Consider the following 23,013-nt stretch of genomic DNA (forward strand, 5'->3'; position numbering starts at 1 on the left):
CTTCCTCCTTGAAGATAATGGGTCTGGGTGCGCTAATTCAAGGAGACAACCCACACCTGTCCAAGTGCAACACAGAGGCCAAGTCTTCTCTTCCTGTATACTGTATTTGCACAGCATCCACTCCCTGTGGTGTCTCCATCTGCAAGATGATCACGCTACTCTCTCCCCTCCCTCTTCAGGTCATCATGACATTATTGTCATACTTTTGTTTTGGCTAATGATTCTGGGCAATTATGCCATCATTTGGGATTCATTAGGACTAAAACCATAGAGAAAGTATCTGGATTTAACACCATTATACGTAGGGTATGGGCTATGACTAAAATGTTGTGTTTGAAGATGCAAATCAAGTGTAATAACGATGAAACAAATGCTATTTGGAGACACTTCAACAATATAGCAAATAAGTTAGCCTAATATCAATAAACTATCCACAATCTATGGATTTTTACCAAAACCCATTGGTCTCAGATATAGCCCCGCCTCTACAACAAGCGAACTCACCTTTTCTATAGTGCCAATGCAAACTAGGCGAGAGACCGAGAGTCAAGGGGCGAACTGGGGAACAGGCTAAGCAGCGGGCTTCCAAGCGCGTCTCGCAAATACATCAACGATAGGGCGGGGGACTGGGGACTAGGGCGAACCCGTTTCGACTGCTGAGACTTTCTAGACTTTGCTGAACCGGTAAATAGCCACTCTGCCTGTGCTTTTTGTGTATGCAGTGTGGAAATAAAAACCATTTAAGGCCACATTTGCGAACTGGACAGGAGGAAGGAGAAATGGAGTTTCCATTGGTTTCGGTGAGTCGCGCATTTGGTCTCCGTCTCTGGTAATGCCAGTGGTGTGGGGATCTCCGTGCAGCTCAGGAAAACAGGGCGTCGGAGGATGGTGGTAATGATAGGATCATCATGGCAAACGGAACTGGTACTCTTATGTTGAAATGCGTTGTGGTTGGAGACGGTGCTGTGGGCAAAACGTGTCTGTTGATGAGCTATGCCAACGACGCCTTTCCAGAGGAGTATGTGCCCACTGTGTTTGACCATTATGCAGGTAAGATGATTTTGGAACATGTCATGATCTTACATGAACATTTAGGCTGTGTGTGGTGTGTGGTGTGGTGTGTGTGTGTGAGCGAGAGAGATCTCGAATTGAATCATTTCCAGTTACCTGATCCTTCCTAATAAAATCTGACACTCTGGTAATCTAGTTACTGTTGCATGAGTTTAATCTCTATGCCAATTTGTTTGAATAGTCCCTACATTCCAATGTTCAGGGGAAAGTGAAGTGTGTGTTTGAATGTAGTGCAATGCTTACCTTTTCTACTTTCTTTGTCTCAGATTGCATAGGAATACATCTGTTTCTATCAGCAAAACCACTTGGGATAAGAGATCCCTCTGTCTCTCTCTAAACAAGCCTTTTTCATTGCTTTGCAGTGAGTGTCAATGTTGGCGGAAAGCAGTACTTATTGGGACTGTATGACACAGCTGGTCAGGTACAGTGAGTTTATTTTTACTCTGGCTGGTTGCCAAGCATGCCACGTCCAAGGACACAACCTCTCCCGATGTGCTCCCCCCCTCTCCCGATGTGCCCCCCCCCACTGTTAACCAATGGTGCTCTAGACACACCCACAAGCTTGAAATTCTGATCACTCTAAACTGCAACAGGTGACGGTTTTCTCCACAAAGCTCTAGTTTCCAGTCAGTCTGGTGTGTGATTAGACCGTGGTTGTAGGCCTCGTTAAGCATTTCAATAGGTCTATTATGTAGAGAACAGGGGTCCTATGTCCAGTAGGGAGGTTGTCACTGTCTTGTTTATGGGTTGGTTCTTTACAATGTAGCATTCAAATCTGCAAGTGCATCACTCAACTCTCACTGTACACAGCAGCACGCAGTCAAATGTGCACAGCCATAACATTTTCACTCCCTGTCAGCAAGCTCTCGTGTAAACACACACTCACGTTCTCCTCTAAGACCTTTAGCTCTGTTTTTCCAAGCTGGGTCTGAAAGTTAAGGCATGTCACATGCAGCAACGAATTGCTAGCACTCTTCCCCCGAACCCAATTTTTTTTAACTGTGTAAAGTCCAAATAGGTCCTGAACTGAAACATTATTCGTCTGGTGAATAGGTTTTGAGGTTGAGAAATAATACTACAAGGCCCATTTGTTTGTTCATTAATCAAATATAAGTACATGAATAGTTTAGCTATTGTCTCCAACAATCCCAAATAATTATTCCCACTCGAATCTGTGGCTACCATAACTAATTCTTTAGAGAAACTATATGATCTTAAAACTACATTTCAGTAGTGTTTCACACAGCTTTTCGTTGCTCTTTGGTGTTTGATTGCAATTCCATATCTGGAGCCTTTTTTGTTTTCTAATTCAGACCGTCTGTGAAATTGAGAAGTTTCCCCAGATGTCGACTGTGGGCGCAGAGGCCACAGAGAGTAGTTACTTCTCTTCAAACGCAGCCCCTCCAACTCCTCCACCTCGGCTGATCTCTTTATGCTTTTGAGCACAAGGCCAGCTGGTAATGTTTAACTTCAGCATCTGATCAAAGAAGGGAGTGCTAGAGGGAGGGAATAGAGACCGAGGGGCTGGCTGAGACAGAGGGGAAAAAAACAGAGTGAGTGGGGAGCGAAAAACTGCAAATCTGCTCTGGAACCCTGTAATACAGCCCTATAGGAGGCTCGGGCCGGGGGTGTGGAAGAATGCAATGCTAAATACTATACCCCCTCTCTGTTGAGGAACATCATCCAACCCAGCCACCCACCCGCTAAATCACACTCTCCTGCTACAGTCCCCACCTTCTGCTCTGCATCAGACATGTTTTATTGGCTCCAAAGACCTTTTAATACTTATGCCCCTGGCAGAGCTGAAGCTCCCGGAATCGTCAGCTGTTTCATAGGGGAAGATGATTAACCATTTGCTCAAAGAGAAGAGAAATGAGTCTCTCATTTCGTCTGTGTAACACTTATTCCACCAGCCGTGTATTTCATACATCTATACGTAACACGTTCAGTCACATTTCTTAGCTCTTGAACATGTGGGCCAAGAACAGAAGGAACAGAATGGAATATACTTTATTGATTTGTTCATTCATCCTCTCCCTGGCTGATGCACTAATCATAGAAAGCTAGCATTGCTGCTGTGGATAGGAGGGGGAAGCAGGAAGTGGATGTTAAGTGCTGTTGTACCCATGGCAACACTGGGCTCTCTCTACTCACTTCACTCGTTCCCTTTTTTTTTTGCTGCTCAGTTTCTCATTTGCTCACTCCCTCCTGCACTCGCACTCCTCACACTCAGTTGCACATGCCTCTGTCACTGTTCTGTGATTCCCCCCCCCACCCCCCCCTTTTGTTTTGTATAGTGCCTCATTAGGTTTTGTGCCCTCCCTGAGATGTGACCCCTAGACATCCCAGCAGGGGGTAGAGTAAAGTGGTCTCTGCTCTGCTGCTGCCACGGGGCCTTGTTCCTCTCCACTCAGCTGAACACCAATGGCAGCACTAGACATGTCGTTCACATTTGAACACTACAGCTAGATGGAGGTTGCTGATGGATGTTTTAAACTGTTTCACCATTGACCACCATAGGTCTAAAGCTCCATTATTTGGCATGTGATGTAATCACCTTGAATGGGATACCTCAGTCTGAACTATCACTTTAGTCCCCATGTTGGTAAATGCTCAGACAGTTTTGGGGATGAATCGTGAAGTACTGTAATATGTCATATGAAATGCAGTTACTAGCTGGCAACCAACTACCAGTAAGTTACTGTACAATTCACAGTAACCCTTTTACAGTGCAGTGTTCAGACAGTTTTGAGGATGGGCCATGCGTCTCTGACACAGCCGCCAGGCACGAGGAGGAGGGATTCGCTGATAACATAGACTGTCATGTCAGTGACTCGACACACTCACAGCTGAGATCACACACCCAGCCAAGTAGAAATGCCATAGAAAGCCTCGCCCTGATCGAAATGTAAGAACCCGTATGGGGAGAGTGGTTGGAATATGCCCTGCCATGAGTACCTTTATTCGTTTCTTAACCCTTAGCCTACAATTTCTGCTCCCCTGTGGAAATCGAATTAACATAATAAAAAAATATCCAGCAAAATCTGTTGGTTTTAACTAGAGATCTGTTGGTTTGCATGGACTGCGTCTAGGGTTGCACATTTTGGGGAATATTCAGATATGGGAATTAACAGGAATATATGGGAATTAACGGGCATATAGGAATTAACAGAAATATATGCAAATTAATATTAATACCATTTAAATGTAATATTTTTGCATGGGATATTTACCATATCATATGGAGACAAACAAACATTTTTCCTTATTTTAAGTAGACATAATTGCAAATTACTACATCCTTCCAATAGAAAAATAATAAAATAATTTGTTGTGAATTGAACTTTAATTCAATGAGTTGACTCTTCACATGGGATGATTTCACTGAAGAAAAGGGAATATTGAATGATCCCCAATGATCCATCGCATCTCCCAAAAATATTTTCAACATACATCTGCAATATGATAGTCTAGAAACTAAAGCTTTGGTTGTCTCCCTCTCAGGCTTCTATGTCTTCTCCCTGGACCTCCTCAATGTCCACCTCTTGAACATCAGACTCTGAGGCCTCATCTTCACTGTCACTTTCCAACCTTGTTGAGGATGGCTCGTTGTCAGGCTCAAGAAGCCTCAAATTTCCCAGATGACCACCAATTTTTCAACCCTTGTATGTTGAAGGCAACAGGGGAAAGAGCCTCAGATCCACATAGTCCCTTGCGCCAGGTGGCTGATGAAATATGTTGGCACGTCTGCCATATTGCATCTCCATCCCAAAGCCCTTGCTTGGAAGTGTACTTCGCCAGACTGCCAAGAACCTTGCCCTCATCCAGGCCAAGGTGGTGAGACACGGTAGTGATGACACCATAGGCCTTGTTCATCTCTGCAACAGACAGGATGCTCTTGCCAGCATACTTGGGGCCCAACATGTATGCTGGGGCGTGTATGGGCTTCAGACAGAAGTCTTCACGCTTTTTGATGTATTTCAGAACTGCAGTTTCCTCTGCTTGGAGCAACAATGAAGTGGGCAGGGCAGTACGGATTTCTTCTCTTACATCTGCAAGCAGAGTCTGAACATCAGACAGGATGGCATTGTCTCACTCAATCTGTGCAATGGCTACTGCTATAGGTTTCAGGCTCCTTACCACTCTCTCCCAAAATAAGTTATCCAGGTGGATCCTCTTGATGGGGCTGTCCATATCGGCAGACTGTGATATGGCCATTTCTTGGCGAAACATGATAACACCACCCCAATGGGTGTTGCTGGGCAGCTTCAATGGGGTGCTCCTATTCTTCTCACTGTGCTTGGAGAGGTAGATTGCTGCTATAACTTGATGACCCTTCACATACCTAACCATGGCTCTCTTGTAGAGTGTATCCATTGTTGTCAGAGACATGATGTCCTTGAGGAGCAGATTCAATGCATGAGCAGCACAGCCAATGGGTGTGATGTGAGGGTAGGACTCTTCCACTTTAGACCAAGCAGCCTTCATGTTTGCAGCATTGTCTGTCACCAGTGCAAATACCTTCTGTGGTCCAAGGTCATTGATGACTGCCTTCAGCTCATCTGCAATGTAGAGACCGGTGTGTCTGTTGTCCCTTGTGTCTGTGCTCTTGTAGAATACTGGTTGAAGGGTGGAGATGTAGTTAATTATTCCTTGCCCACGAACAATCGACCACCCATCAGAGATTACTACAATACAGTCTACTTTCTCTATGATTTGCTTGACCTTCACTTGAACTCTGTTGAACTCTGCACCCAGCAAATGAGTAGATAAAGCATGTCTGTTTGGTGGGGTGCATGATGGGCAAAGAACATTCAGAAATCCCTTCCAATACACATTGCCTGTGTGCATCAGAGGTGAACCAGTTGCATACACAGCTTGAGCGAGACATTCATCAGAATTTCTCTGACTATATTCCTCCATTGAGTCAAAAAAACTTTGATTCCAGGAGGACCATGAGCTGTTGCTATCCATAAGGTGTCTGATTTACTTTAGTCAGAGGTTGCTTGTTGTGAGCGCTGAGGGAACTTTATGCACTTGGCCAGATGATTCTGCATCTTTGTTGCATTCTTCACTTATGATTTGGCACAATATTTGCAAATGTACACAGCTTTTCCTTCTACATTAGCTGCAGTGAAATGTCTCCACATATCAGATAGTGCCCTTGGCATTTCCTGTAAAGATTAGAATAAAAAATTAGTTACAAAAATTATTACAATTCCATGTACAGATAAACAGTTAGATTAAACAACTCTTTTGAGAGAAATGTTTTAAAATGAAACATGTATGGAAACGGGTGAATTAACACTCCTCGGTTATCAGGCTAAAACTCACATGGTATCAACAACTAAGTAGCAGGAATTGTTAACAAGTTAGAAATTATTTAAACACACTTTGCTGTAGGCTACTATTTACTAATTAACAAAAAATCATGTATGTCATAAAATATATTCACCTCACCCAGTATTGTAATCAAAACTTACCAGAAAGCATGTAGTCCTTGGCTCAGACAGTGTAGTAGTGTGGGCTCAATAGCATCTCATTAGTGTGCAAGATCTTGAGAATCAGCTGTACATGTGATGGAAGAATGCACTGTGAATGCAGAGGGTTGCAATTCCATTGAATTGGGGATAGTTTAACCAAAATATGCCACAAGACCTAGAATTGCTTCATGTGTATCCCTCGAAAAAAGGTTCACTGTTATATGCTAACTTTTTTTTCTTTGAATGAATTTAAGAAAAATTCCTCAAATTCCAGGGCTTACTTTCCGGAAAAATTCCTGAAATTTACTGGAAAGTGTCCGACCCTTTGCAACCCGAACTGCGTCTCAATCCACCGCATCCTTCCGCATATGCGGTGAAAGGTGGCAGAGCTAGAGCTGTGCTTATCAGATCATGAGACATCCCAAAGAATCAGCCTCCTCAAGAAAACATCTGTAGCATCCAAACGTTTTGGCCTACAAACTGTTGTGACCACTCACTTGAAAGACGAGAGACCCTCACGAACATGATGTTCTCCATGTTTCTCTAGGATACTCACAAGAATCATCTGAAGGTCCCTGGTACCAGTTTTATAAAATCAAATGGAGATAGTTTAGTGCCTAAAATAAGGGGATAAATACATGATCTTTCTTTCGTCTCTCAGATATAGGACACTTCAAACAAACGTCATTATGATTTCCCTGTTGTTCCATGTAGTGAATATTTTGTTCAATGCATTTATATTGGCTAATAGCAGTAATGCCATTCTGTGTTTCATCCAACAATTTGTTTACATTTTATACCTTAAAGGGGTCTTAATTCAAAATCAAATAGCTAAACAATCATTGGTTTAACCATCTTAAACCCCCCCCCTCCCCTCCCCTCCCCAGGCATAGACAGAGCTTAGACTCTTTACTAGAAACCCTCTTCTGTCTACCCCTTTGGTGGCCCCCTTTGTATTTTTATGCTTCCTTCTCCCTCCTTCATACTATTTACTGTACACGCTTACATTGTGGAAACACTTATGAAATGCGATGGGGATAAAAGAATGGAGAAACTAGAGATCGCTCCCCCTTCAGAAGACAAGCATGTATGGTCAATTCATCATGGGTACCTATGTAATTAACGTTTTCAAGATACAATATTGTTGTCAGGCAACATATGAGATGTGAATGGGCAGCATTTTAATATTTTCTCTTGCTTCAGCTCAAATAATGGAGGGTCTATCATTGTCCACACAGACCAACACAGTTGTGAAGAGGGCACAACAAAGCTGAAACGATTTGGCACTGGCCCCCAGATCCTCAAAGTTCTACAGCTCCACCATTAAGAGCAACTTGACTGGCTGCATCATATCTTGGTAAGGCAACTGCTTAGCATCCGACCGCAAGGTGATACATAGGGTACTGCGTAGAAGTGGAAGAAGTTTGGAACCACCAAGACCCTTCCTAGTGCTGGCAGCCTGGCCAAACTGACCAATCGGTGGAGAAGGGCCTTGGTCAGGGAGATGACCAAGAACCCTATGGTCACTCTGACTGAGCTCCAGAGTTCCTCTGTAGAGATGTGAGAACCTTCCAAAAGGACAACCATCACTGCAGCACTCCAGTAATCAGGCCTTTATGGTAGAGTGGCCAGGCGGAAGCCACTCCTCAGTAAGGCACATGTCAGCCTGCTTGGTATTTGCCAAAAGGCACTCAGACCATGAGAAACAAACAAGATTCTCTGGTCTGATGAAACCAAGATTGAATTCTTTGGCCTGAATGCCAAGCGTCACGTCTGGAGGAAACCTGGCACCATCGCTACGGTGAAGCGTGGTGATGGCAGCATCATACAGGATTCGAGGGAAAGCTAAACGGGGCAAGTACAGAGAGCTCCTTGATGAAAACCTGCTCCAGAGCTCTCCAGACCTCAGATTGGGGTGAAGGTTCACCTTTCAACAGGATAACAACCTTAAGCACACAGCCAAGACAACGCAGGAGTGGCTTCGGGTCAGGTCTCTGAATGTTCTTGAGTGGCCCAACCAGAACCCCGGACTTGAACCAGATCGAACATCTCTGGAGAGACTTGAAAATAGCTGTACAGCGACGCTCCCCATCCAACCTGACAGAGCTTGAGGATCTGCAGAGAAGAATGGGAGAAACTCCCCAAATACAGGTGTGCCAAGCTTGTAGCGTCATACCCAAGAAGACACGAGGCTGTAATCGCTGCCAAAGGTGCTTCAACAAAATACTGAGTAAAGGGCCTGAACACTTATGTAAATATCAGTTTTTTTTCAAATTCAAAATGTGTAAAAATGTCAACCTGTTTTTGCTTTGTCATTATGGGGCATTGTGTGTAGATTGAGGGGGGCGGCTGTAACGTAACAAAATGTGGAAAAGGTCAAGGGGTCTGAATACTTTGAGTTCTCGTTTCTCATTGTGTATTTATTATTACTTTTATTATTACATGTTAATACTTTTCTTTCTCTTTTCTTTCTCTCTGCATTGTTGGGAGGGGCCTCTAAGTAAGCATTTCACTGTTAGTCTACACCTGTTGTTTACGAAGCATGTGACAAATGCAATTGGATTTTTTTACATGCGTTTGAAATGGACTAGAAAGCAGAAGTATCAGCATATTTTCTGTAAGACATCAGCTAAGCTTCCTGAAGGCTATTTCTATTTCCATCAGTTCTTGAAACCACTGCTCTCACAATAACCTTTTATTTATTTAACTAGGCAAATCATTTAAGAACAAATTCTTATTGACAATGACAACCCACTGTTCCACGGTAGGCCAACTGCCTTGTTCAGGGGCAGAACGACAGATTTTTTATCTTGTCAGCTCGGGGATTCGATCCAGCAACCTTTCGGTTACTCTAACCACTAAGTTACTTACCGCCCCCAAGTGGTAGTAACAGATGCTATCATGGCATCGCCACTAGGTCGTCCAAGACTTCTTAATTATCCAGGGCACAGAATTTAATTCACTTAGATTTGTCTGTTTTTTTTACCTGATCAATGTTAAGTTAGTTTGTTGAGCTAGTCAGACAGTCATATTAACAATGATTTACTTCCTTCAAGCTTGCCACCTTATCCATCACCAGTCTTCATGTGTGCACTCTGCATGTATAAACTCGGGTCATTCAGAGTGTGCCGGTGATGTAGAAGGACATCCTCTCAGAATTGGGTATCAGGGAGCAATGAGGAAATGCTTGATCTCATTTACACAGACCGGACCATGTTGGATATGTGAATTAGCTATTGCCGCCACACAATAAACTGAGGCCTATCGGAGATGGCAGTTTGTCTGATGCCTTCCGCACTGCTTCCTGTAAAGTACTGCTAATGGGAAATAATGCCCAATAGCCACAGTCAGAGAGAGACGGATAGAAAAGCTGCTATCTGATGGAGGTCATCTGTAGAAATCGGCACATCCCTCCATTTCAAAACAAAATTCTAATGGCTATATGTTTATCACTCCCTTCATATAAAAGTGTTCATTGTTCTCATAAAACAGCCCGGTAGCTTGGCAGTGTGCTGTGTTGTGTTGTGCATGGTGAAGTCCGGTAGATAAGCACAGAATAGCTGCATTTGGAGCTCATTTTTCATACGGTTTAATAATTCATGAGTATTAACTCTGAGGATGTGGTAGTCTTTTGGTGGATATTATGTAAGGAAGGCTGTTGCTCTCTTTCTCCCCAGTGTCTTTGTTCCCGCTCCCCTAACTTCTCCCTCTCCTGTGTCTCTTATTACCCGCCCTTACATTTCTCCAGGAGGACTATGACCGCTTGAGGCCTTTGTCGTACCCCATGACCGATGTCTTCCTCATCTGCTTTTCTGTGGTCAACCCGGCTAGTTTCCAGAATGTGAGGGAGGAGTGGGTCACCGAGCTGCAGGAGTATGCCCCAAGTGTCCCCTACCTCCTCATAGGCACTCAGGTGAGCCACCCCACCCATAGCCTGTCTCTATACTTTGTCCTGGCCATTTCACATGTTGAGTTTCACAGAGTGTATTGTATTCACCTGGCATGTGCTATCCTCATCCACCCTACTCATTCTCACGCCCTACTTCACATTGACAGGGGAGGTGGATTATAAAACTGAGCCTCCACTTAAATGTACTATACACTGGTTTATTTCATTCTTAAGACCATTCACGAACATGCAAAAAGAAATATAGGTGTATAGTTCCCGAATCATTAAAAAGTAGATGGAACTTAATAGTAAGAGTAAATTGAACTTTTTAGTAACTCTCAAATACTTTCCAAAAGATCAAACCACACTTATGGGTGTCCCTCCGCCAGCAATTCCCTGGCCACCAGAAATAGAAAATGTCCATATTGGTGGTGGTGAGTTTAATGGAGTGGGCCTGTGATTTATCGTTCTTTCAGCTGATATTTACTTCTCTTGTCAGTCCCACCGTAACTCACATTCTCACACTGCATACTGATGTGGACCCAATCAATTCACATACTGATGTGGAGCCAATCAATTCACAGATGACCAGAGTCACAAATCAAACACTACCACAGAAGTGTTAATGAATGTTTGTCTCAATAAAGAGTTTGTTACACATCAGTTGGGCATGTGTGGTAAAGTAGTGTACCCCCCCCCCCCCCCCCCCCCCACCACCATTTTTCTGAAATCATTTATTAAAATGTGCAAATGAGGCAATATTTCATTAAATGATGTTTTAATCACCATTTTATTTCAGCGGGCTCTCTCTTTGAAAGCAATTCTAAGACTATTCACAACGATATTAGGCTGGGTACTGATAGGGGAAACTGAGTTCAAGCTTTTATTTTAGGCTATTTACAGAAAAATAAGCCCTAGATGCTTTACTAGCAATAGACAAGAAATCTACAGGGGCCAGCCAATTGGATCCTGGTCTGCTTAAGTGTGCAGCGCCCATCGTTGTTGGCTCAATAACCCAAATGTTTTAGTTTTATTTAACATTGTTATCCGGAAATATTCCAAAAATATGGAAATCCGCTCTTGTGCTGCCACTCCATAAGGGTGGAGAAAGTAGAGATCTTAACAATTATCGTCCCATTTTAAGGCTTTCGCGTCTAGCTAAGATTCTTGAATCCTTGGTATATGTACAACTTTGCTCTTTTTATTTGAGAAATGTGTTTTTGAATGTAAACCAATCAGGGTTTAGGCCTGGGCATAGTGCTTTGACAGTAACCACTTTAGTTGTTGATGATCTTGTCAAGCAAAGCAGCACATTTCATATTAAAGGCTTTTGATACTGTTGATCATGCTATTTTCTTGAATAAGTGGTCCTCGATAGGCCTGAGCTATGACGCCTGTTCTTGGTTTCACGGTTATCCTAGTGACAGAACTCAGATTTGTAAAACTTGTGCTTAAAATGAGAAAAACAAAATGCATGTTTTTAAACTCTCGCACGAATGTTTCAGATGAACTACATGTTCACTCATTAGATGGTTCTCCAATCGAACGTGTCCCGCAAATAAATGCTTAGGCATTTGGATTGATGTGGATTTGACTTTTTAAAAACGTATAGATGAGCTGGTTAAAGAAGCTAAGATTTAAAGTTGTCTTTTTCTACAGAAACAGATCGTGCCTTTCTCTAAGCAGTAGGAATCAGATTATTCAGTCAACCTTTTTCATATGTTCTTGATTATCTATCAAAGTGCAGCTGCTGCTACTCTTAAAAGTTTGGATGCCATCTACCATAGGGCCCTTTGTTTTGTTACAAGTCACAGTTTTGATTCACATCACTGAATCCTGTATCAAAAGGTTGGCTGAACTTCGCTAAAAACCTGTAGATGTCTACATTACATCTCTACATTTGGCCCTATTTCATAAACTTCCATCGTATCTAACTGTGCTAAGTGTGCTAAGTAAATCTAACTGTGCTAACTATTTATAGACACCGGAGTTTACATTGATCATCCTTGATGTTTCTACAACTTGATTGGAGTCCACCTACGGTAAATTCAGATTGGACTTGATTTGGAAAGGCACACACCTGTCTATATAAGGTCCCACAGTTGACAGTGCATGTCCAAAAATAAAGCCATGAGGTCGAAGGAATTGTCCGTAGGGCTCCGAGACAGGATTGTGTCAAGGCACGGATCTGGGGAAGGGTACCAAATAATGTCTGCAGCATTAAAGGTCCCCAAGAACATGGTGCCCTCTATTATTCTTAAATGGAAGAAGTTTGGAACCATCAAGACTCTTCCTAGAGCTGGCTGCCTGGCCAAACTGAGCAATCGGGGGAGAAGGGCCTTGGTCAGAGAGGTGACCAAAAACTCGATGGTAACTCTGACAGAGCTCCAGAGTTCCTGTGTGGAGATTGAAGAACCTTTCAAAAGTACAACTATCTCTGCAGCACTCCACCAATCAGGCCTTTATGGTAGAGTGGCCAGACGGAAGCCACTCCACAGTAGAAGGCACATGGCAGCCAAAGAACACTCTTTCTACAGTGAAGAGGCAACTCCGTGATGCTGGCCTTCTAGGCAGAGTTGCAAAGAGAAAGTCATATCTCAGACTGGCCAATAAAAAATAAAAGATTAAGATGGGCAAAAGAACAGACACTGGATAGAGGGAACTCTGCCTAGAAGGCCAGCATCCCGGAGTCGCCACTACACTGTTGACGTTGAGACTGGTGTTTTGCGGTTACTATTTAATGAAGCTGCCAGTTGAGGACTTGTGAGGCATCTGTTTCTCAAACGAGTCACTCTAATGTACTTGTCCTCTTGCTCAGTTGTGCACCGGGGCCTGCCACTCTTTCTATTCTAGTTAGAGCTAGTTTGCGATGTTCTGTGAAGGGAGTAGTACACAGCGTTGTATGAGATCTTCAGTTTCTTGGCAATTTCTCGCATGGAATAGCCTTAATTTCTCAGAACAAGAATAGACTGACTGGTTTCAGAAGAAAGTTCTTTGTTTCTGGCCATTTTGAGCCTGTAATCGAACCCACAAATGCTGATGCTCCAGATACTCTAAAGAAGGCCAGTTTTATTGCTTCTTTAAATCAGGTCAACAGTTTTCATCTGTGTTAACATAATTGCAAAAGAGTTTTCTAATGCTCAATTAGCCTTTTAAAATTTAAACTTGGATTAGCTAACAACGTGCCTTTGGGACACCGGAGTGATGGTTGCTGATAATGGATCTCTGTACGCCTATGTAGATATACCATTAAAAATCAGCTGTTTTCAGCTACTATTGTTAATGTTGTAAATGACTGTCTACACTGTATTTCTGACCAATTTTATATTTTAAAATGGGAAAAAAATTGCTTTTCTTTCCCAAGCAAGGAAATTTCTAAGTGACCCCAAACTTCTGAACGGTAGTATATCAGGGCAAGGTGTCTGGTAACATGACCGAATACAAACAGTGCAGCTATTCCCTCCGCAAGGCTATCAAACAAGCTAAGCGCCAGTACAGAGTAGAATCTCAATTCAACGGCTCAGACACAAGAGGCATGTGGCAGGGTCTACAGTCAATCACGGACTACAGGAAGAAATCCAGCCCAGTCACGGACCAGGATGTCTTGCTCCCAGGCAGACTAAATAACTTTTTTTGCCCGCTTTGAGGACAATACAGTGCCACTGACACGGCCTGCAACGAAAACATGCGGTCTCTCCTTCACTGCAGCCGAGGTGGGTAAGACATTTAAACGTGTTAACCCTCGCAAGGCTGCAGGCCCAGACGGCATCCCCAGCCGCGCCCTCAGAGCATGCGCAGACCAGCTGGCCGGTGTGTTTACGGACATATTCAATCAATCCCTATACCAGTCTGCTGTTCCCACATGCTTCAAGAGGGCCACCATTGTTCCTGTTCCCAAGAAAGCTAAGGTAACTGAGCTAAACGACTACCGCCCCGTAGCACTCACATCCGTCATCATGAAGTGCTTTGAGAGACTAGTCAAGGACCATATCACCTCCACCCTACCTGACACCCTAGACCCACTCCAATTTGCTTACCGCCCAAATAGGTCCACAGACGAGGCAATCTCAACCACACTGCACACTGCCCTAACCCATCTGGACAAGAGGAATACCTATGTGAGAATGCTGTTCATCGACTACAGCTCGGCATTCAACACCATAGTACCCTCCAAGCTCGTCATCAAGCTCGAGACCCTGGGTCTAGACCCCGCCCTGGGTACTGGACTTCCTGACGGGCCGCCCCCAGGTGGTGAGGGTAGGCAACAACATCTCCTCCCCGCTGATCCTCAACACTGGGGCCCCACAAGGGTGCGTTCTGAGCCCTCTCCTGTACTCCCTGTTCACCCACGACTGCGTGGCCACGCACGCCTCCAACTCAATCATCAAGTTTGCGGACGACACAACAGTGGTAGGCTTGATTACCAACAACGACGAGACGGCCTACAGGGAGGAGGTGAGGGCCCTCGGAGTGTGGTGTCAGGAAAATAACCTCACACTCAACGTCAATAAAACTAAGGAGATGATTGTGGACTTCAGGAAACAGCAGAGGGAACACCCCCCTATCCACATCGATGGAACAGTAGTGGAGAGGGTAGCAAGTTTTAAGTTCCTCGGCATACACATCACAGACAAACTGAATTGGTCCACTCACACAGACAGCATCGTGAAGAAGGCGCAGCAGCGCCTCTTCAACCTCAGGAGGCTGAAGAAATTTGGCTTGTCACCAAAAGCACTCACAAACTTCTACAGATGCACAATCGAGAGCATCCTGGCGGGCTGTATCACCGCCTGGTATGGCAACTGCACCGCCCTCAACCGTAAGGCTCTCCAGAGGGTAGTGAGGTCTGCACAACACATCACCGGGGGCAAACTACCTGCCCTCCAGGACACCTACTCCACCCGATGTCACAGGAAGGCCATAAAGATCATCAAGGACATCAACCACCCGAGCCACTGCCTGTTCACCCTGCTATCATCCAGAAGGCGAGGTCAGTACAGGTGCATCAAAGCTTGGACCGAGAGACTGAAAAACAGCTTCTATCTCAAGGCCATCAGACTGTTAAACAGCCACCACTAACACTGAGTGGCTGCTGCCAACACACTGACACTGACTCAACTCCAGCCACTTTAATAATGGGAATTGATGGGAAATGATGTAAATATATCACTAGCCACTTTAAACAATGCTACCTTATATAATGTTACTTACCCTACATTATTCATCTCATATGCATACGTATATACTGTAATCTATATCATCGACTGTATCCTTATGTAATACATGTATCACTAGCCACTTTAAACTATGCCACTTTGTTGACATACTCATCTCATTTGTACATACTGTACTCGATACCATCTACTGTATCTTGCCTATGCTGCTCTGTACCATCACTCATTCATATATCCTTATGTACATATTCTTTATCCCCTTACACTGTGTACAAGACAGTAGTTTTGGAATTGTTAGTTAGATTACTTGTTATTACTGCATTGTCGGAACTAGAAGCACAAGCATTTCGCTACACTCGCATTAACATCTGCTAACCATGTGTATGTTACAAATAAAATTTGATTTGATATTATTTACAACATCAAATTCTCTCTTGGCAAGTCTGGAGAATATATCTAAAGATAACCACACAAGTTGCTGAATGCAGATGCTTCTGAAACTAAGAAATTAGTTTGCGTGTCGGAAAAGTCTGACTTTCGGGAAATGGGAGTTAAGGACAAGTATTCAGAATTCAGATTACCAAACAGCACCTCTTGAAAGTAAGTTACCAAATATAGTCCAGTTTGTAACATTCTCTATGAAATGGGCTTTTTAAATTCTGTAATTTAATATAGTGAGCTTTGAAATTGTTGATGAATGTCAGTTTTAAAGTGGTTAAAATGTAGTGGAAAGTGGTATGACAAACTAAAGAAATACATATTTTAAAAAACTTGATAAATGTATATATGTTTACTTTAAAAAAAAATACTTATATTAATGGACCAAAATACCAACAAATCTAAACATTAAAAAGGCAGCCTGTGGTGCCTGGCCTCATATTGGGTGTTAGTAAGAGAGGAACAGCGTCACTGAGCGTGCATTGTGTGTGTGTGTGTGTGTGTGTGTGTGTGTGTGTGTGTGTGTGTGTGTGCTGCACTCAAAAGAAAATGAAGGGACGAATGCCTCATGGTTGAAGTTGAATACATATGAAGGAATAATATAATAGAGAACCAGCAGGGTAGCCTAGTGGTTAGAGTGTAGGGGTGGCGGGTAGCCTAGTGGTTAGAGTGTAGGGGTGGCAGGTAGCCTAGTGGTTAGAGCTTTGGACTAGTAACTGAAAGGTTACATGATCGAATCCCCAAGCTGACAAGGTAAAACATCTGTCGTTCTGCCCCTGAACAAGGCTGTCATCGAAAATAAGAATTTGTTCTAAACTGACTAGCCTAGTTAAATAAAGATAAAATGAAAACAAGGTTTGGATTGTGTTTGGAAATGGTGCAAAGGACTAATATGGCACATTTCTCAAGATGAACATTGTCTGTTTGAATACTACAGCGAAACTCCATAGAAGAATCGTGAAACAGAGGAAGAGCACCTCTTTGGTAACTGAAGTCAAATGTGGGGTGCTCTTTGAAATGTGGGGTGCTCTTTGAAATGTGGGGTGCTCTTTGTAAATGTGGGGTGCTCTTTGTAAATGTGGGGTGCTCTTTGTAAATGTGGGGTGCTCTTTGTAAATGTGGGGTGCTCTTTGAAATGTGGGGTGCTCTTTGAAATGTGGGGTGCTCTTTGAAATGTGGGGTGCTCTTTGAAATGTGGGGTGCTCTTTGAAATGTGGGGTGCTCTTTGTAAATGTGGGGTGCTCTTTGAAATGTGGGGTGCTCTTTGTAAATGTGGGGTGCTCTTTGAAATGTGGGGTGCTCTTTGTAAATGTGGGGTGCTCTTTGAAATGTGGGGTGCTCTTTGTAAATGTGGGGTGCTCTTTGAAATGTGGGGTGCTTTTTGAAATGTGGGGTGCTTTTTGAAATGTGGGGTGCTTTTTGAAATGTGGGGTGCTCTTTGTAAATGTGGGGTGCTCTTTGTAAATGTGGGGTGCTCTTTGTAAATGTGGGGTGCTCTTTGAAATGTGGGGTGCTCTTTGAAATGTGGGGTGCTCTTTGTAAATGTGGGGTGCTCTTTGTAAATGTGGGGTGCTCTTTGTAAATGTGGGGTGCTCTTTGTAAATGTGGGGTGCTCTTTGAAAATGTGGGGTGCTCTTTGTAAATGTGGGGTGCTCTTTGTAAATGTGGGGTGCTCTTTGTAAATGTGGGGTGCTCTTTGTAAATGTGGGGTGCTCTTTGTAAATGTGGGGTGCTCTTTGTAAATGTGGGGTGCTCTTTGTAAATGTGGGGTGCTCTTTGTAAATGTGGGGTGCTCTTTGTAAATGTGGGGTGCTCTTTGTAAATGTGGGGTGCTCTTTGAAATGTGGGGTGCTCTTTGAAATGTGGGGTGCTCTTTGTAAATGTGGGGTGCTCTTTGTAAATGTGGGGTGCTCTTTGTAAATGGGGAAGAAGATCCATTTGGTCTCCCATCTAGTCCAGCTCTGCTTAGCTTTGATATTTGCCACTGACTGTTACCAATCATGAGAGTGATTGAGAAATCTCCACTTAATAGATTCATTGTTGCTATCGAATTCATTCCAAAGGGTATGTTTAAATTCAACTGAAAATAGACAATACAGGGTTTCAAGCTTTGGTTAATTTCAAATGGAATATAGAAGTTAATCCAATCAAACTGCATTTTAAGATTGTTCTGATTTAGTCCTATTTTTTTTATTACATACATTTTTGGTTGAAATGGAGATGTGAATTCAGGACATCAATTATTAATTTGTAAACCAACTGGAATTAAAGCCAGACTCTGTGGCACAAATGGAATCTCCTTTAAATGTTTGCTTGTGTTGTTAACCAAACATTTTTGTAATCCAGTAAATAGCCTTCAATTTAAGGCTATTTTACAAACTAATGTAACAATATATATATTTTTTTACTTGTTAAATGAGTAAAACACTATGGACACATTGAGGTTACTGCAACAAAGATATTCTTAATCATAGAAAGTGTGCATGTTCAAGATAGCATGCAAAAGTAGCAGGTCTGTGGAGATCTTCACAATTGCGATTGAGTAAATCTGTGCAGAATCTCTAATGACATTGATCAGTTGCATGACGTACTTGAATGATCTCAATTGCAGTCAAGGTCATTTGTCGTGCTAGATGGAGCACGGTGATAACGTTGTCGTGTAAATAATTGTTCCCTTTTTGAACTTTTGGTTTTTAAATGGTTGAACGTGCAGCAATAATGTGAGAGAATTAAAACCAAAAACCTGACATGGAGAATTTGGTTGTGGTTTTTAATTGGTTGAAAAGATGGTCATAACACATTATTAAATTCCCAAACTTTTGGCTGTCTTTTTGAGTGGGTGAAAATAGGTTGTATTCTCATTGATCAAACGTATTAACTAAATATTACCAAATGATTCGCGTTGAAATGATGTGGTGTGCCCAGTGGGTAGTTGAATGAACAAGTTGTTCACTCAAGTGAATAAGTTGCTCAAGATTGGCTGTGCTGATGGGAAATGTTGTCTCTCCCTGTTTCAGATTGACCTGCGTGATGACCCCAAGACCATTGCCAAACTGAATGACATGAAGGAAAAACCCATCACCACAGAGCAGGGCCAGAAGCTAGCCAAAGAGGTACGTACCACTGTGGGGCCAGGAGGGAGGTTAGAAGGAATTTTTAGTGTGTAGGAGAGACAACTTTACACAGATGGTCTGTCCCTCATCAAACCAATTCTGTATTAAAATTATTATGAAGCTTGAATATATTCAGTTTTGGGCATTTGTTGATTGAGTCTCACACACACAATACTTCCTCCCCAAGCTAGCTTGGTGATGAGGTTTAATCCTCTATGTTGATAGTTTTGAGTGACAGCCTGTTCCTCTCCAGATTGGTGCGTGTGTCTACGTGGAATGCTCGGCTCTCACCCAGAAAGGACTGAAAACTGTGTTTGATGAGGCCATTATCGCTATCCTGAACCCCAAGAGGAAAAAGGGAGTCTTGAAGAGAAGACTGGGGCCACGCTATATCAACTGCTGCCTCATCACGTGAGAGATGCAAACATCCAAAAACACCTGGGTCGTATTTATTAGGGCATGCAATGGAAAATGGTTTAAAACATGTGAAAACGGAAAACAAAAACAAGCATTTCTTATTGGACAAGATCAGGAAGCCCCACCCTGTTTCAGGCTGTTTTCTTCCATTTGGTGCCTAATGAATACAAACCAGAACGAATGACAGAGACCGCGGAGAGGACATAAAAGGGGGGAGAGAGGCTGAAGGACCGACATGGACAAGGACCCTATTTTTAGTTCGGGGCTCTTGAGCGGTTTTGTCTCTCCTGCTGTCGACCAATGGAGTTAGGGGGCAGCTTTACTACCAAAGGAGCACAATACCCAAGTCAACAACGCCCTTCAGTAAGACTTTATTTGCCTTTATAAGTACTTTTAAAAAACATGCTGTAAGCTGTCAGAAAACCCATAGGTATCACGTGTCCATTTAACTCCTAATATGACATGTATTTTTAATAATATTTGCTGTAGCAATTAACAAATGGGTTGATTGCATTTATTGAAGGCGCTTTCCATCAAGCCTCCAAGCGCTTTACATTGTGTGTTTGAGTAACTCACCTCAGCCACAACCAATGAAATGCTTTGTTTAAAAGAACAGGCTATTCCCCTCAACTATGGGGAGTTGTCTTTTTTTTCTACTAATCCCATATTTTATAACATGATCTGCTCTTCTTGCTCAGTTTGCTGTGCTTGCAGTATTATTACTAAACTTGGACTTGAATTAATCAGTAACCCAATGGTGGCCAAATAATTGAATGCACACAGCTGCGTGGGATACAGACTTTTTGGGGAGAGAGGCACACAACATGAAGCACACTCCACATACCTATCCTTGTCCAATAAAGCACAGTTAAAAGTTGACCCGCAAACCCCTACCATTAGCAGTATTGTGCTGACCTGAACATACTGTGTGTTAATGGCTGCAGAACCAGTCCATCCCAATTCAGCTCAGTTCGGCTTGGCTCAGTAGTGTGAAAAGGGCACCCCTCAATTCTGTCATTGAAGCACAGAACATACCATGGTTACAACATCCACCCCAAAAGGCCAAGGGGGTGCATGCATGAGCACAATAAGCCTGCTCCAACCATATTCCAACCCCAGCCATATTCCAACCCCCTCTTCAGACACACATGCCTTCCCCAGCCGGAAGATATCTCTTTTCTTTTTTTGTTGCATTTTTCTATGCATTGGGAAGGTGCTTGCCGACTGCCTGATCTTAGTTTTTTTTTAGGCCAGAGTTGGACTTGTTGATTTTTTTTTTTTTAAAGCTTTAATGTATATGGTGCTCCTCTCTTTCTCGTTCTCTGTCCCAGCCTGCTGTGCTGTGTAGTGTTTTCCCTAGAAGAGCGGAGTGGATTATTGAGTGTTGACATTCTCTATTTACCAGGAAGTTGTGGCACATGCTGCTACTGAGGTAAACTGAATGGATCTATAGCGGTGCAGAAACAAGTGCAGCTTCTGGTTAATCCTTTTCTCTACTCAATAAATGTGTTTTACTATCTAAAGCCTTTCTTTGGGGTCTTCTTTGAGGATGTGTTACAGGACATTATGATGTTTGGTTATGTATAGATGTTGTTTTTATAAGTACAGTATTGAGCACACTTGATTTGGATCCGTTGCTAGCTAGGCCGTGGTGACCTCGTACAGGAAGGAGTGTATTCGAAGTGTGTCACACATGTGATTCCTCCCGAAACCCAGAACAACAAAGACCATGATTCACACAATGTAATCCATAGAACAGTAATTTGAGGAAGGATTGTTGAAATGACATTTTGTATCTAAAAGCATAATTGAAATAATTGATCCAAGTTTAAGACTCCATGGTGTTTAATCTGTAGGTGCTACAAAGCAAACATTGGTGTCATGTGAAGCTTTACAGCTTGCTCAGTAATATGAGTAGTATTTTGTATTTTTAAATTTGGCTAATTCTTTAATATTTTCTAATGGCATCTCTGCTACTTTTAAAGTTAAGATCCAATTTGTAAGCATTTTCCAAGAGTGAATGTGAAAATGGTCACCCTCTGCTGGTAATTTGCAGTATGTGCAATGTTACAAGTATTGTAAAAGGAGGGCTGTTATTTGTTACATTGCCTACTATGCCAATTTATCTGTATAAAATGGGCCATAACTTTAAAACTAGCAGAGATCCCACCCTGTAACTTTGATATGCCGGTAGAGTATATTATGTTTAAAAAAATCAATAAAAAATGTGCTTAATCAAATAGTTTTCTATATTCATGTTTATTTTTCAATATTCATAAATTGTAATTTTTTTTTTTTATTGACATCAAAAAAATACTCATTACAGAGCAAGCGGTGAAGCTTCAAATGACCCAAATGTTTGCTTTGTAGCATCTACATTTTCCAAGGTAATGTAATCGAACGACTGGATCGCATCTCTAGCAACTAAAATATGAGAAAGTATGAATTCGATTATATAACTGAAAATATGAACGGGGGAAAAGTGTTTCTACCGATACATGTCTGCTTTCATGTTTTTCTTTGGCAACTGTGGTATAAGTGGGAGAAACGCCTCCGTTCTGTACATTACCTTGGAAAAATTAACTCCGCAAAGGGACTGGGCTCCGCCTCATCCCGCTGTGTCATCCATTACTTCCAAGGTAATGTTGTCACGAGAATTATGTTCTCAGTGTTCATAAACCCATTTGAATTGATTACCCTGCCTGATACCCAGAATTTGTAGGAAACTGGTTGGAATGAATCAGACGGAGGCCCAGCTACAATTGTCAGGAATGTTTATTTAGAGAGCTCTCCTTATAATTTCCGGTACATTGGTCTATATACCTCACATTTCGTCAAATGTCCCTCCTCCTCTCAGATACAATGGCAACATAGTTCACAAGTCTTCTCCAACTCATACATTGTCTGCCACCTGTTAAACAATCTACTACAAGCCCAAGGTCTCTCCCCTCCCTGGGTGGGGACAGAATGTCCTGTAAGGAACACAGTAGTCCAGCCTGTTTGACGATGGCTCCATTTCACACTTGCACCCTGCTCACATACTAAAAAGGAACAGAAAGTCCTTGTTCTAATTCTTGACTAAAACTACACACATTAGATTTAGTTGTATGATTCTAATAAGTTTCATACAATCATACAGTGACAGGGTAGAATTCTGTTTAGTTATAGCTCTACGTTTAAATGTATACATGTATACATGTATACAATTTTAGTCATTATTCATACATTTCATAACAAATGTACAGAACGTCGGCGTTTATTTATACTTTTAGATTAAAATGGTCAACAATCCTTCCTCCATAGGACTATTCTATGGATTAGTAAATGGTTCCGAAATGACCATCTTAATGCTTGAGGAAAAAAATACTTCCAGACACAGATCTCGATGACCAGAATCATATATTATATGGTTTGGGCCAGGTCACATG

General features: G+C 42.5%; 1 protein-coding gene across 1 annotated transcript; it reads left to right on the forward strand.

Annotated features, from left to right (window-relative positions):
• The first annotated feature begins 516 nt into the window (after positions 1–516).
• On the forward strand, positions 517–21,108 carry LOC139410289 (rho-related GTP-binding protein RhoQ-like). The gene is made up of 5 exons (XM_071155781.1): positions 517–1,050; positions 1,434–1,492; positions 10,303–10,467; positions 19,073–19,168; positions 19,422–21,108. Exons 1-5 carry the CDS (start codon positions 909–911, stop codon positions 19,581–19,583), a joined length of 624 nt encoding a protein of 207 aa, XP_071011882.1. The 5' UTR covers positions 517–908; the 3' UTR covers positions 19,584–21,108.
• The last annotated feature ends 1,905 nt before the right edge of the window (positions 21,109–23,013 follow it).

The sequence above is a fragment of the Oncorhynchus clarkii genome, chromosome 1, assembly GCF_045791955.1.
Source record: "Oncorhynchus clarkii lewisi isolate Uvic-CL-2024 chromosome 1, UVic_Ocla_1.0, whole genome shotgun sequence".
NCBI lineage: Eukaryota > Metazoa > Chordata > Actinopteri > Salmoniformes > Salmonidae > Oncorhynchus > Oncorhynchus clarkii.